General features: G+C 37.0%; 1 protein-coding gene across 4 annotated transcripts; it reads left to right on the forward strand.

Moving 5' to 3' along the window:
• The first annotated feature begins 210 nt into the window (after positions 1-210).
• On the forward strand, positions 211-15,788 carry LOC113731072 (uncharacterized). Of its 4 annotated transcripts, XM_027256127.2 has the most exons (18): positions 211-707; positions 1,978-2,377; positions 2,462-2,533; positions 2,635-2,697; positions 4,206-4,418; positions 5,162-5,422; positions 5,546-5,746; positions 5,848-6,609; positions 7,568-7,855; positions 8,619-8,774; positions 9,502-9,926; positions 10,210-10,666; positions 11,056-11,367; positions 11,995-12,781; positions 12,881-12,939; positions 13,673-14,158; positions 14,770-14,808; positions 15,368-15,788. In XM_027256127.2, the coding sequence occupies exons 1-18, from the start codon at positions 334-336 to the stop codon at positions 15,551-15,553; spliced, it is 5,541 nt and encodes a 1,846-aa protein (XP_027111928.2). In that variant the 5' UTR covers positions 211-333; the 3' UTR covers positions 15,554-15,788. The 4 variants fall into 4 exon arrangements, with proteins under 4 accessions (XP_027111928.2, XP_027111926.2, XP_071935165.1 ...); XM_027256125.2 differs by having other exon boundaries at positions 213-707; positions 5,162-5,746; XM_072079065.1 differs by having other exon boundaries at positions 354-707; positions 2,646-2,697; positions 5,162-5,746.
• The last annotated feature ends 329 nt before the right edge of the window (positions 15,789-16,117 follow it).

Here is a 16,117-nt window from a genome sequence, read left to right on the forward strand (position 1 = left end):
ATACACATATCCATCTATTCATGGACGGGGTATAGATAAATTTAATTAAATAGGTTGATTTGCCACCTATACCTTTTGGGGAGTCCAAAATGTATTATTCATATTTAAGGCATCGGAAAAAGTTAATGTCGAAAACGCTAGGGACTACTTGTGCTATTTCCCCAGATAACTAAGTAGGTCACTGATTGAAGTTTCGAATCGCGTAAGCAGCAAAAATCCCAACAAAAAATACACAATACTTCCGCCGCCCGGCCGCCCCTTTCCCGCCTTCTATTCCTGCCTTCACCGTCCAACGCCACCGAGAATTTCACATGGTTTAATACCTATATTCCAATGGATTCCGTTGTCCACTCAGCAATAGAGGAGATATGTTCGCAAGGTGGCGGTGGGCTGAGCCTCCTAAATCTATGGCCGAGGCTCCACCAATCTCTCTCCGCCCACGGCCTCCCTCTTTGTCCAAACGTCAAGGCTGCCCTGTGGTCGAACCTCCTCAACGTTCCCGGCCTCCGATTCGAGGTCGAAGGCGACGCGTATGATTGTCAAGATGCTTTAATCAATTCTCTTGAAAAATGTGAGCAGATGAATATGAAAATCGTCGCTTCCGAACGGCTTCGGAGTAATTTTATCGGAATTACTGATATCGAGGCCTCTGATTCTAAAATCAATGAAAAGCACCGCCGGACTCTCGAACGCCTTGCCATTGCTCGGTAAGGAGAAATAGGAATTTGGGAATTCCACTATTTCATTAATTTTTTTTTTAAAATGTTGCTTTCTTGCTTTTTTGGTGCTATCGGCGTATCTTCGACCTGTTCTCAATTGATTTTGGTGCTATCGGTGTATATTCGACCTGTTCTCAACGCTTTTTCTTTCTTCTCCAGAATCAAAGCTAGAAGAAACCTGCTTTTCGAATTCTGATTTTGGCTTTTCAGAAATAAGCTTTTACAAAATTCAGCATCAGTTGAGATTAAGCCCTTTTTATAGGATTTGGTTTACACTTTTATTGTTATTCTCCTAAATGGGGTACTAGAAGAATAAAGAATAGAATCCATGACGACATTAATACTTTGTTTTAACCATTTGTGTACATGAAACAAAGGACAAATGTTTGCTACAGTATCAGTTTAAAATTTTGTTACACTACCGAGTTTGGATGCATGCCATGTATGCAAGAAGAGAATTTATAATGTGAAGAGAGTGATGTGTCAGTTCACATGCTAATAGCATTCATACACTGAAGTGAGACTTTAACCGCTTTCTCCTGGGGCAGTTGTTTAGCTGAAGGACCAAAGCCGCAGTGGCAATGTTTTTGTGTTTTAAAATGGATAAAAAAATTGAATTTTTGAGCCCTTGAAATTGTTGCTGTTTTGTTAATTTAATTTTGATTATTTAAAAGTTGAAATTTTTAGTGGAAACAACTGTAGTGCTTGCAAATTCAGAATTGGGTAGAATGAATTGAAACATGGATTGCCACGCAACTTTTGGTGTCCCATATAAGTCTTTAAAGAATGTAAGATATTTGTTCTTTAATGGCATGGGAAAATATCATGTTTGATGGTGCTTTACATGGTCCCGGAAGATAAGTTCCATCTTCATACCTTGCGAATACTTGAAAGAACCCTAACCCTAGTGCCTGCGATCATAGGTCGTGATAGCTAAAGTCTTATGTTCCAGAACAATCACAAATCTAGGTACCCTAGATTTGAACAGTTACCCATTGCTAGAATTGTATCAGAATGTGAGTGGTCTTTGCTTGGTATTGCAATGAACTTTGCAAGTATTTCTTTAATCGTGTATGTCTTTTTATGAAGTGCTGTTGGGCCCTTAACAATTTGCTCTAAGCTATAGAGATCTAGAGACATTAATTTAGAAAATGTGGGACCAAATTGCTTAATTTGTATAAGTGAAGTTAAGATTTTGGACCGCTGTACAATGTCAGATCAAATCAAAAACAGGTAGTGATATTTAGTGCATTTGCAGAACTAGTGGAGTTACACAAAGTGAACTTGCTAAGGAATTTGGTATCAAAGGAAAGGACATTTTTTACATATTGAAGGCACTGGAATGCCGAGGATTGATTTTGAAGCAGACAACGGTGGTGAAGACTAAAGAAGCATGTGATGAAGGGCAGAAAAAAACAATTTCGAATGTGGCAACCAACATGCTGCACTTATACCGTTATGGAAAGCAATTGGGATATCAACAGAGGCTTGAAATCATTAAAGAGAATATACCTTTAGTTGACAGTGATGTTGCAGATGTAACTGCTGCAAACAGTGCTGGCTTTCCCAAAGGACTTGTTAAAGAGGATGTGAATGTAAAAGACTATCTACCAGCACTAAAAGCTATTTGTGATAAACTTGAACAGGCTGATGGAAAGGTCAAGCATATTTAAATTGAGATGTTCATCCTTCTATATGTTCTCTTGTGCAGCATGACTGTGATCCGACTGTTGCCTTTCCAGGTTCTTGTCGTGTCAGATCTTAAGCAGGACCTTGGTTATCGGGGAACTTCTGGGCATAGAGCTTGGAGAAATGTATGGTCTTATTGCCTTTTTCTTTCAACTGCTCTTTTGCTTGTTTTTATAAGAGTATATTTGTTCATTCTAATTGCATCATTCTTTCCAACTGTTGTTAGATATGTCCCAGGTTGAAAGATGCTGGTGTTGTGGAGGAATGTTTTACTAAAGTGAAAAACAAAGTAAGTAGATTTGTGCATTTAGTGTGAAGATTGAGTTCCAGTTAATTCATTAGCATGAAATATCATCACTTAGCTTCAGAGTTAACTTTTATTTCACGGAATCACTTTTTCTGTTGGTAACATTTTATACATTCTTCTTTTGGCCCTCTGTTAGAATTTTATGTTGGATTCCTTGTAATATTGGTTGTCACATCCTTTAACAAGGTGATAATGGCGTAGCTTGTGTTAGAGTATCATGAGGCTTCTCTCGAGCTGTTAAAGGAGTTTGTACAAAGTTCGAATGTTGCTTGTCGGTTGAAAGCTTAAAAGAGATCAACTTGAAGATATTCAAGTTGTTAATATTCAGACTGTTATTTTAGTACTTGTAAATGGGCTACACAGGTTTTGGATAATGTGATGCACATCAATGTTTTTCCCAATTTTTATGGTTTTAACGATGTTGGGCACGCTTTTGTAGCTGTATTAAGTGCTTGTTTGATGATTTAAAATTACTTGTAAGTTGGTCAAGATGTTGCTTTTGGCTGATTGGAATTTGTTTCCCTTGATGTGCTGTTATTTGTTTTAACATCTCTACATGTCAAAATTGTGTAGGATGTTTGAATGATCACTAATTTGGTTACATTTTCGATGGAGGATTGGGAGGGAGTGATTTTCTTGGAGATTAAAACAAAATCATCTGATTAATCATGGTTCTTAACTGCCGTTCATCTTTGGTTCAGAAGTTTGACATCTCTGTGGATTCTTCTACGTGCTTTGTGGACAGAAAACTCCATACAAGTTACTTTTTTCTGTTTTATTAATTCTGTTTTCAATTCAAACTTTGACATTTACCCAAATTTGGATGAGAATCAGAAATAGAGGATTAATCTAAACAAGTCGGTGTATTTTAATTTTTGGTACAAGTTAACATCAGGCATACCTTTTACTGTTGTCATTGTTTTTCAATTCCTCCTTGCAGACAAGTTTACTTTTATTTGTTTGGAGTTAGTCATTGATATGAAAGAACCTCTTCCAAGACAGAGAGGAGAACTGCATATCTTGGTTGTTAGAAAAAAAAAAAATTTGCCCCCCCCCCCCGGTTTCAATTCATTTGAAACATTTTTTGTATTAGCATTTTTAAGGACCTATGGTTGTATGCATGTAGGCAAATAGTTGAGGGATAGCTTCAGATGGTTGCCTGATTAGTTCTTCTGGAAAGTGGTAACTGGTAAGGGAAATATTTTACATGTCTTGAGTACATTGTGTTACTTTCAGTGGTTTGGATCCATGAGTCCTTTGTCCTTTCTTGAGTATTATATATTTATTTTCTATTCAGAGGGTCTGGGGCTCTTTATTGTGGCATTTTACTTGCACAACTTCTAATAATTAAGCAACTACCCTGTGGAGATGTCTACAAGTTAATTCATGAAATAATATATTATAGAAGAAAAGTCCATCAGTTATGATTGTTCTATATAATAAATGTTCATGTAGGTTGTCACTTTTACTATGTTGTGTGTGTTCTGCAGGAAGTCAAGTGTTTGCGGTTGTTGAAGAAGTTTTCACCGAAACATTTTGAACCAAAATTATCTAGACAAGGTTATGATGAGATTGATGTGGAACAAACAACAAAATTAGGAAAGAGGGGTCAAATCACAGATCAGCTTGTAGAACTTCCTATTGATCATCAAATTTACGATATGATTGATGCTGAAGGCTCCAAAGGGCTGACATTCACTGAAGTGCGTCCATTTCTTTATTGAAAAGCTCTTAAGTTAATACTTGTACGCTGGTGTGGTTTTGTTTTTGCATTCTGCATTTCACATCCTTTTGAACAAGTTTTATCTTCAAGGAAATTCTGAAGCGCTGTAGACCTAGTGGTTGTTTTTTGTTGAATATTAAGTAGTGATCTTCATCTAATCTCATCCAATACTAATGTTCTCATTGATTTAGTCTTGTTTGAGGTTATATATTGGCATTAGATCATCAAAATGAGCTTTAAGCATTTGGATTTAAGTCATAACTTGCACCATAAAAGTCTTCTAGAGTGTATCATTTTATAGATATTTGTAGGAGCTTGGACTAGTAGATAACCATTCATTTATATCAAACCCTTTGATGGAGTGAGTTATGTCCTGGCCAATATTGTCATCCAACTTTCCTTTCTTGCAATTTGTTTCCTGAGTTGATAATGCATGAGGTGCTTAATCTTTACACTCTTGCTAGGATTTCATGAACTTTATACAGGTTTATGGGCAATGGTCCATTTTGGCGGTTGTATTTGCCAAAATCAAACTAGGAACTAGATATTGGACTGTTAATTTTCATCAAATATGAGGAAAAAATGTAGCTGATGCATTTTCGTATACTTTTTGTGGTGACAGGTGTTGAAGTGCCTTTTCTATGAGTTTGGGCACTATAAGTGTTGACTCTTAATAATAATGCCTATCTTTAATTTTAATGGGATTTGTGATGTTGTGAACAGGTATGCAGACGGCTAGGTATATGCAATAAGCAGTACTATGATCGCCTTCTTGATATGTACCCTAGGTTTGGGATGCATTTGCAGGCAGAAAGCTGTAAAAGGAGTTATGTATATCGGTTTTGGACATCTCGTAACTTCAATTCTGAAGCATCTAATATCGTCCCTTGTGATACAGCAATGGTAATGCATGAAAATATTGAAAGTGTTCCTCAGCCAGTGGTTTGGGAAACTGATGACAGCTTCATTCCAACCATTCAAGAGGTAGATTCCTCCACTTCCAAAGATGTTGCAGATGATGCCACTGTAAATGAGCCAGAAGTTTGTTATAATTCAACAGCTAATGCAGAGGATAACTTAATGCTGCTTACACTGAACAATCCACAGAGCCCAGCCTCTGAGGCTAGTGGAAGGGTTCCTGCTATGGAGCTAGGAATTGTGAATACAACTGCATCAAATGGTATTCAAAACAATATTTCACCTCCTGTGCCAGTGCCCATGAGACGCCGCTCATACCAGAAGTATCCTTGTCTTGCCTTAGGTGCAGCCAGTGCACTGAGGGAGCAGCGGATTCTTCAGCTGTTGAAGGTTTTCTACTTATGTATCAACTCTCTTTTTCTTAAGTTGACTGGCCTAGGTATTCTTTACATTTACCTTAAATGAGTCTTTTCTCTTTCTATTTGGAGCAGGAAGAGAAGTTCTTAATAAAAGCTGAACTGCATAGAAGGCTTGAGATTGAGAATCTAGAGAAGGAAAAGAGCTCAATGATGGACAGGAGGACTTTAGCACGTAGTTTAAATAAGCTTCAGGAAGAAGGTCAGTGTAGATGCGTTCCTATTCATATGCCTGCCATCTCAAACTGTAGTGCCAGTCGTACTATAGAGGTGGTCCTGCACCCTTCTATTTCTAACTTGTCTGATCAAGTATTGAGTCAAATTCAAGAAAGACACAGGTTATTTGAGATTCAAATACGCCGCCAATGCTATTCTCGGATGAAGAAAGGACAGTCAACTCCTGTATTGGATAGTGTCCAGAGGATTCAGACGATTGTACATTCGGATACTCAAGCTGAGCAAGCTGAAGCAAGGCTTGCTAATGGATATGTACTGGCAAAGATGGTACGTACAAAGCTGCTTCACATCTTTCTGTGGAACTACCTCAGGGGTTCACATGGTTGGAATGATCCTTTATCCATCGAAAAAAATGGGCATGACATGAGAAATCCTCATAGCACTAGCAAAATGTTTGGTCTAGATGCTGCCATCAAGGCCATGCCTCTTGAGCTGTTCTTACAGGTTGTGGGTTCAACCCAAAAGTTCGAGAATTTGATTGAGAAATGTAGGATGGGTCTGCGCCTTTCTGATCTTCCAGTGGAAGAGTATAGGTGTCTGATGGATACTCAAGCAACAGGGCGCCTATCAAGGTTGATTGACATTTTGCTACGCTTGAAGGTATAGTCTGTAATACGTGATAACAAAAAAATCTTTTGCTTAGTCTGGGTTGTAATGCTTATTGTGTATAAATGCTGGTTCGTATCTGTTAAATGTGTTGAGAAATTAATGCTACTCAATAGACTACACAAGGATGCTTCTATTGAAGGAGTCTAACATGTAAAAAACTTGGAAATTCATTCTTCTCCCTTTTATAAATTCTTTCAAGGTACTACATCAATGTGCTTGGAAGGGGTGGAAGTTTGACATGGAGAATGGTTTTTAACAGATCCTGGCAACTTTAAATTAAGTATAAAATTCTGCTTAAGCTTTCAATTGAATATTTAATAGGAGCTTTGCCTTATAATAATGTTGAATGGTACTAATTGGAGTGCTGGAAGATCAAAAATTTCAAATTATTGCAGGTGGTTGAGTAGCAGTTAAATGAAGAAAGAGAAGTTTTATGGGTGCTTCATTGCTTATCCTTTTCCTTTGATGAGTTTACTTAACTCAAGGGCTTGATTTTTGGGGAGGGGCTAAGAAGAATGTCAAATGTTTACACCTTCCGATGCTTTTACCAGACATATGGAATTATCTGCTTGATGCATGTGTTTAGAGACAAAGTGTTGAAGTTGTTGGATTTTGGCTTCAATCTGTTCTTTATTCTATTGACTATGATGCATCTGTGGTGGAATCTAAAACCTTATTACCCATAATTCTGGTTCAATTAACAAGGAGCTACACCAGATATGGAATTTCTTGTGTGTTTTTCCTTTTTCCTAGTTGATTTAATTTTTAGAGTGATCATCTTTTTTTGCCCCCAGTTAAATGGATGACATTTACAAACTGTTTCTTTGGCATTGTGTTTGAGTCTTCCTTTAGAAAAAGCATGGTAACTTTTCTCCCGAAGGATTCTATTAGCTTTCCTGTTTTGTTATATTCTACGATTTATTCCTAACTTTAAGAATTTCTTGGGTAGTTGATTCGCCTTGTAAGAGCGGGGCATTCTGATGGTGAAGCCAAAGTTCAGGATATCACCACCCTTGTCCATGCATTGGAACTTAAACCCTACATTGAGGAACCAGTATCAATAGTAGCCTCAACTTGTGGTTTCATTTTTCCTGATCTTCGCCCTCATGTCCGGCATGATTTTGTTCTCTCGACTAGAAAAGTTGTGGATGAGTACTGGAACACTTTAGAGTACTGTTATTCAGCTGCTGACTCAAAAGCTGCTTTACATGCATTCCCTGGATCTGCTGTTCATGAGGTATTGTCTCCATTTTTTGGTTCTTGTTGATGTCTGATTTGCATTACCAGTTTCTGGTGGTTATAGCAGGAAACATGTATGGTTCTCTTGAGTTTCTGTTTAGCCTAACTACCTTTTGCAGTGAATTAGCTATAAATCTATTGATGTGCTGTGGTGGAATAATTGTGGTTCCTTACTGAATATGCCAGTTTAATGTGTTCTTGTGTATATAAAGATTAAGATACTTGGTATCTCGGAGAATTCACAGATTCTGTTTTTCCTTGTTTCACCTCGGCATTTTCATTTTCAGTTTGTTGGATTAGGTGTATGATTGAAATGATAGGTTAGAGTAGTTTGTTTGACTTCTTTAATACTTTGTACAGTGCACCTTACACATTGGAAGTGTTACTTTATTTTGTTTGTTTTATTAGGGCTGGAGAAGTTAGTTCTCTTAGGCAATGCAAAAGAGACGTCCTAGATTTAAATCGGTGATTTATTAACTCAGTTTATAATCAGGTTCCTTTAGTTGGCTTCCTTTTTTTTTTGTAGCACTAGTCAAGCTTTCCTTTGGGTTTTTTTGGTTTTGTAGCACTAATCAAGCTTTCCTTTCGGTAGACATTTTGTAGTGAAGTTTCTGTACTATTGTTTCCTTTCCTAGCAAATCATTATTGTAAAATAATGAGTGGACATAATAAATTGTATGGTTTCATGTTTTTCTCTACAAACTTTGCTTTCCCAGCCTTTACTTCGTTTCTCTCCTTTAAACTGAAATTAAATTTGTCAGATATTCTTCCCCCGATCATGGGCCTCAGCTCGGGTTATGACAGTTGATCAGCGTGCTGAGCTCCTCAAGCGTGTTGTAACTGATGAACCACATAAAAAACTGTCATACGGAGAATGTCGGGAGATTGCCAATGATCTTAATTTGACCGTTGAGCAGGTTTGTCTGCTTTTCATTTTTTTTTTGGGCGTGACCCACTATCCTGCACTATCTATCAACTGTCATAAAACCTTTTGGCTAAATCTGCCTAATAGCATCACCTAGTTAAACTGCGTTGCTTTTTTTCCCCCCAGTGATCCATTTTGTCATTATCTTTCATGAACATGTCCATTTTGTTGTGAAATCTGCTGCAAACCAACCTATTTGTTTACATTATAAAACCTCCTCCCTTGTTTGGTCTTGTTTTTTTGCTTCATTTCGGCTTTGTTATAATTTTTTGTCAGATAATTATGTACATAACTCATTGATCTTTTAGCTGTAATTTTGAGCTCCCCACATGCTTGATTTAGTTGGTTCTAGTTGCTGCCTGTTACTGCTTGCCTGAATGAATCAAGTCATGATGCTTTGGTATGCAAAAGAGTTAGTAGCTTAGATCTAATGCAAAGATGACAATTCTGTATTCCTTTCTCAGGTTGTTGTGCATTGGGGGCGGGGGTAAGGGGTAGTTACTTTGACTGGATCCTCTTTGGGACCTACTTGGAGACAGGTGAGATTTTATAGCTAGGACTCACAGAAGATTGAAAAATAAAACTTGGGTTTTCTATCAATGCATAAAAGCAAGTCATTATTCATTCTTTACATGGTTCCACCATCTGTTTTTTGAAGGCTTTAGATGATGCATTGTTCAATTCATTTGCGAACATCAAGTAAGAACTGCTACTTTCAGGTGCTTCGTGTCTATCAAGGTAAGAGACAAAAGCGCTTCACCAGTTTTGGAGGAGATTCTTATGCTCAAGGCGATGAATTTGATCCACTGAGACATACATCTAGTTCTTCTGCACGCAAAAGGAAAAGATCTTCTAAAGGGAAGTCCCCAAAGCATGCCAAGTCTGAAACCAAGGGAGGATATTGGAGTAAGGGCAGGCTTGCACAAATATCTGACACAGAAAGAGAAGATACTTTCATAACTTCCTTGGGAGATTATGGAAGTCATTTGCTGCAAGAGCATATTAATGATCAGATGCAAGCTGTAGAACAGCAAGAATCAAATGAAGAAAATGAGCATGATCAATTCTTTATTCACAAATATGCTCTATCGAAGCTGAAAACAGGACGCCAGAATAGATTTTCATGGACAGAAGAAGCTGACAGGTAAAGAGTGACAATTCCACATGCAAAGCCCAAACCAGTCTGCTTGATGGAGTAAATAAGCATTTTTTTTTAGTGGTACTCCTTTAACAGTTGAGAGCTAATGATACCGGGGAATATCTATTTTGATTTTCTGTAGCTTCTTAGCATTCTATTCTGAGGTTAGCTGTATTGGTCAATATGTGGTTGATGATTTTTTTTGCTGTGGACTACAGCTTGTATTCTGATACTGATATTTCTTGCCATCTGGATCTTTGACATGGTAAAGTTTTTTGGTTGATTATAGGCAATTAGTGATCGATTATGTGAGGAATCGTGCTTTGCTGGGGGCAAAATATCATCGCACAGATTGGGGTTCTCTTTCAAATCTGCCTGCACCTCCTGAGACCTGCAGAAGAAGAATGGCGATGTTGAATAGTACTCCACAGTTCAGGAAAGCTGTCCTTAGACTTTGCAATATGCTTGCAGAGAGATATGAAAAGTGCCTAGAGAAATACCAAAAGAACTCATTAAACTTGGTTGATGGAAGACCACTGGTTCGGGAAGCCATGATGGTAGGGGACCGTAACGAGAACCTTTTTGATTGCTCTGAACATGATAAAGAGTTAAAGTCTCACACACGTTGGGATAATTTTGATGACTGTAATATAAAGATAGCCCTGGATGATGTTCTACGATACAAGACGATAGCTAAATCGAACACCTCCAAGCGAGTTGATTCTTATGAATGGTCTCATGGACAGGTAAGTTGCAGATTCTTTTGCAGTTGAGCTTCTTCAGTATATATTTAGAGACATTAATTGCAGGATTTGTTTTGAGTATATTTAAGTAATTTGAGCTTTTGAGTGAGTAACCAATGATATTCAAGTCAAATAGGAAAACTACTAGAAATTTTTAGGTGACTGTGCTAAGATTCTTAATGTTACATGAGTAAGCCTTCTCATCTCTTGTTGGCGTTGTGAAACTTAACCCCCCCCTCTCCTTCAGGCCAAAAAAAAAAAAAATTTGTCTGAATTGAAGTCTGTAACAAAGTGTCTTGCTTTAGCATTGCCTAAAATAATCTATTGTTATAGGCACTAGCCATTGAAATCTTCAGCAAATCAAGTTCACAATTTTACTGTTATGCTTGCAGGACCCCTTTAATACTGATAAAGTCTGTCAAGAGGGTCAGATTTGTGGTGGAAGAAGTACAAATTCTGCTCAAAGATCAAGTTCTTATCGTATTGTTCAAAAGTATAACAAGCTTTTAAACGAGGGCAATACTACTAGTAGACGAATATATGGATCAGTTGCAGTTTCTAATGCTGCAGAATTATTTAAGCTCATTTTTCTGAGCACCTCAATTACTCCACAGGCTTCAATATTGCTGGCTGAGACATTGAGGCGCTATTCTCAGCATGATCTTTTTGCTGCTTTTAGCTCCCTCAGGGAAAAGAAGATTATGGTATTCTTCTTCCATGCTTATTTTGTATTAGCAATAATGCTATACTAAAGGACATAAAATCTGTATGTAATTTCCTGTCAAATACAAAATCCGGCAATTAAGATATCTATTGTGCTAATAGTGTCAATTTAGTGTCCAATTTAATATCCACTGTGAAAGAAGCTTGTTTTGGCAAATTCCGTCTTGTTATATGTTCTCAACTGCTTCAATGTGCCAAAGTTAAAGCTACTTTTTATTAGCACTTTTCTATTGGTTTAATGTGCTTTCAAAAGTCCTGGCTTTTAAGATAAAATTTGTGGTCTTTCTTCCTATTTTTTTCTTTTTGGGCTTTTCAAATGGAATAAAATGTTCATTTATATATTCTTTTGCATCCTTGTAACTGTGTTCAGCTTGGAATTTTTTTAATTGAGGTAAGGGTTCTGTGTTTTGTGTCAAGAGGTGGTAGGGCATGCTTATGCACTCTTGGACCAAAGCTGAAGGAGGAAAAGCTAAAAGCAGCTATTTGCTTCTTCCAGTGGTCATTTAGAGTATACTTGGTCCTATTGATATTTATGCCTCATTATTCTACAAGCTACTTTGGAATGTTGTGTGTGTTTTCTAAATGAGCTATTTATTTCCAATTGGCAGATTGGTGGCAATGCTACAAGTCCATTTGCACTTTCTCAGCACTTCTTGCACAGCATATCTTTGTCTCCATTTCCACCAAATGCTGGCAAAAGAGCTTCCAAGTTTGCTAGCTGGCTTGACAAAAGGGAGAAGGATTTGATGGAAGAGGAAGTTCAACTTCCTGCAGATTTACAATGTGGAGACATCTTTCATTTGTGCGCTTTAATCTCTCTAGGCGAACTGTCAATAACACCATGCTTGCCAGAGGATGGTATTGGAGAGGCTGAGGACTCCAGAACTTCTAAACGTAAAAATGATACAAGTGAATATTGTGGTGACAAGTCTAAGAGACTAAAAACATCAATGCCTGGCGAGGGTGAGATTATATGCCGGCGAGAAAAAGGTTTTCCTGGAATAAGGTTATCCTTGAGTCGTGTGACAGTTCCAAGAATGTGCTTTTTAGAATTGTTTAAAGACAAGGACAGCATTGGGGTCTCACTTTTCTGTGACAAGGATCAAAGTAATTCCCCACGCCCACAAAGTGGTGGCACCTCATTTCTCTCTGATGAATGTACCTTTCTGAATGAGGCAAAATATGATTTGGGAATCAACTGCACTGCTACAGCTGCCCATAAGTCACCTTGGGAATCTATGACAAGCTATGCTGATCATCTAGTTTCTTCGTTTCATGATGGGGAAAATTCTCCTTTTCATGCAGAGCTATTTAGAACTATTTGTTCTGCCATTCAGAAGTCTGGTGACCAAGGTTTGAGCATGGAAGAAATTGCCAATGTTTTGAACATAGCAGGTAATTGCTTGATTGTTTGTATGTTTGAATTTAAACTTACAGAAGTGTTAAAGTTGTATATCATTTCGAAATTAATCAGAACAACATGTTTATGTTTAGGGGAAAAGGAGTTAGAAATTGTTGTTGATGTGCTTGAAGCATTTGGACGAGCTTTTAAGGTTCGTTTAATTGATTTTATTCTTTCTGCCACATTCTACTTTTATTCAAACCTTATCTAACTTTTTTTTCATTTTTTTGCTGGGGTATAATTGCATTTTATTTTAAGTCAAGATGTTTTACGCTTCAACAGTTTTTGTATTTTAGGATTATTGGAGAATTATAATAAAAAGCATTTATGTGCTTTATTTCCACCAATTGCAAAGGCCATGCCGTTTGGTGAACAGCTTATCGTGGATTAGACAATAGTTGTATTTTGTGTCCAGATCTTAGAGAAGGCTGTGGATTTGCCATGTTTAGGATCTGGTTACACCCCAACTTTAGGCTAATAAAAGTTCTATGGCTGGACGACATTTTGTTTGCAAGGAAAATGTTGTTGATTTTTGTTTTGTAGTATATATATGTTAAGTTTATACACTGGAGATGCTTCTAGTAGTAAAATAACCCATAGGGAAATCATGCTCCTAGTCGAAGCTGTTAGTGAGGAGAATAATTTATTAGTTTACAAACTTAAAAAACATATACATTGACAAGTATGATCAAACTGCTTCCTTTTCTTGAAAACCCCCATATTCCACAGGTTCTTATTTTTATGTTTTTTTTTTTTTCTGTCTTCACTCTTCTGTATATTCAACTTTAGCATGGAGGGAACCGAATGGATTACTGATAGAGTATAACAATTAAAGCTAGAAAGAAAGACTTGTTAATAACTGACAATTCATGGTGTTGATATAGGTCAGTGCTTATGATGCCATCCATGTTGTTGATTCTCTGTACCGATCCAAGTACTTTTTGGCCTCTGTGGCTGAATCTAATCAAAATCCTCAAGCAACTTCTTTGGTAGATTCCAAAGGAACAAGTGATGAGGAGCGTAAGCTCATTAATGTGGGAAGTCAAGAAGATGATGTTGGCTTACAAGATGAGATAAGCACAGACACTGATGATGTCCACAAAATTACAATTCTTAATCATCCTAAAGAGTTAACGGAACCTTTAAGTGTAATTCAGAGATCCAATGAAGTAGAAGACCGTGCACATTCTGAAGTAATTTCTGCTGAAGTGAATCCAAGAGTCGACACGTTTGAGGTTCGATCTTGTGATCCTTTTGTATATCCTATTCTTCCTTGGATTAATGGAGATGGGACCATCAATGAACTTGTCTACAAGGGGCTTGTACGTCGCATTCTTGGTATCGTGATGCAAAATCCAGGGATTTTAAGAGTAAGTGTTTTGCAATATGAATTGTAAATGCTTGTTCAAAGCATGATTTCTACAATGTTCAACTCCTTGTTGCTGTCTCTGGTTAGAAAACTGTCTAACTTGTGTTGGTTAATGTACATTCTGTTGGAATTATATAAGTTCGCTGCCTGGAATAGGTTTCAGGTAATTTGCATTCATGAAGTGGTATCTACTTCTGCAGTGGATCCAGAACATATAGGCAGGAGATTAACACATTTTTTCTGTCTTATGTAACATCAATTGGGTAGAAATCTGTTTTTTTATCTTTGTTGTTATTGGAAAGGTGAATGGGGATGATAATTCAGGTTTGGTGGAGTCAACCTCCAATTGCTCTATGCTATGTGACAACTTTAAAATTGTTGACCGATGGTGGCAGGAAATTGTAAATACATGTTTTATTGGTTTTTAGGTATTCAGAAAGTACTTTAAGGCCAAGAGATCTTTTAAATGCTCGTCATGGTGATTATCAACTGTTCATATAGTCTTAGGGATCACGATCGTCGTTCATGTGTAATAGCTATTACGTATCTCCATACACATGCAAAACTGCTGTAACTTGGTTTTTGAATGTCATCCTTTTTTGTCTGTTGCAGGATGATATAATAAAGCAAATGGGTGCATTAAATCCTCAGGTACGTTGTTAATGTTGTGGTGAAGCAAATATTCCTGTGCCTTTTGTTGCACTTCTATTTCCCTAGGAAGATCCAAAAATAATTAATTGGTTTTGGAAGGTTTTAGGGTTCAATTCTAATGCAAAGAGATGTTTATGTTTGCCAAGAATCTGGAAGGATATACAGAATTTTGATAAGCTTGGTTTTCATTTTCTGTTTCCCCTTCCCTCTTTGTTTACTGTCTGTGAAAGAAGGGGGGAAATGGAGAGCCATTGAAATCAATTTATCACTCAAAAGTGATTGGTGTGAAAAGTGTTTTTGTTATTACTCCACTGATTACGTTTCTACTATAGTTTCCTAAAAAATTTGGCCACTAAATTTGCATATAATTTAACAGAAAAAACTCAGTCATTTAATATTTTGCCTGAGCTCTTGTAGCTTTATTGATGAAGTTTTTTTTTTTTTTTTTTTTAAGTTTTGAAACGGCATAAACATGCTTACATTTCTATCTGGTATGCTTCCATGAAATACGAGTGCTTGTACTGGTGGATCTTTGACAATATGTTTTACTGTTTTCCAGAGCTGCAGAAAATTGCTAGAGAAACTGATTCTGGACAAGCATATAATAGTGCGCAGGGTGCACCAGACCACATGTCCGGAGCCTCCTGCAATTCTGCGTACCCTTTTAGGGAGCTGCACAAAGAAATCAAAATTAATTTACCGAGAACATCTTTTTGCAAATCCCATGAGCACCGCTTTGTTGTAAAGTGGTAATTATTTGTGCCACAAATTAGAATAAGCTTTTGTACATAACTTTTGTATATGCTGTTTGTAGTAAAATTATTGACAAATAGTCCACCATTTTTGTTTTCTTTGGACTCACTTTGCAGGGATGGTTGTTGTCCTAGACGCATAAAACCATGAAAGTTCACATTGTCATCGGATATATGTTGGACGTGAAAGTGTACTGTGCTTATATATGTGTGTTTGGTCAGAGTTAATCCTGCTCTAGTTGGGGCTCGGGATCTTCGGTCCAAAATATCTGTCCAATTTCCTTGTAGGATAGGAAATGAGGTTGCACTTAAAATATTGATTACACCGACGTACATCTCCTTTTAAAGGTAGAACTCTTTTTGTATTGCAAATTTTACAGGATTTGTATCTTATCTATACTTTATATAAAGTTTAAAGAAGGAGTTTGGAGTTAACATTAGAGTTAACATTTGTCGTCATTTTATAAATTTTTTTTTTACCCTTATAAAAACTATTTTTAGTTTAACTACTTATAACTACATATGAGTATTTTTACTTTTAACTATTTAAGTATATG

Source organism: Coffea arabica, chromosome 2e, assembly GCF_036785885.1.
Source record: "Coffea arabica cultivar ET-39 chromosome 2e, Coffea Arabica ET-39 HiFi, whole genome shotgun sequence".
In the NCBI taxonomy this organism is placed as follows: domain Eukaryota; kingdom Viridiplantae; phylum Streptophyta; class Magnoliopsida; order Gentianales; family Rubiaceae; genus Coffea; species Coffea arabica.

Coding starts and splice junctions, on each gene's coding strand:
- LOC113731072 (XM_027256125.2), top strand. CDS start 334: ATGGATTCCGTTGTCCACTCAGCAATAGAGGAGATATGTTCGCAAGGT. Junction 4,419..5,161: donor AAGGGCTGACATTCACTGAA/GTGCGTCCATTT, acceptor TGTTGTGAACAG/GTATGCAGACGGCTAGGTAT. Junction 8,775..9,501: donor TTAATTTGACCGTTGAGCAG/GTTTGTCTGCTT, acceptor TGCTACTTTCAG/GTGCTTCGTGTCTATCAAGG.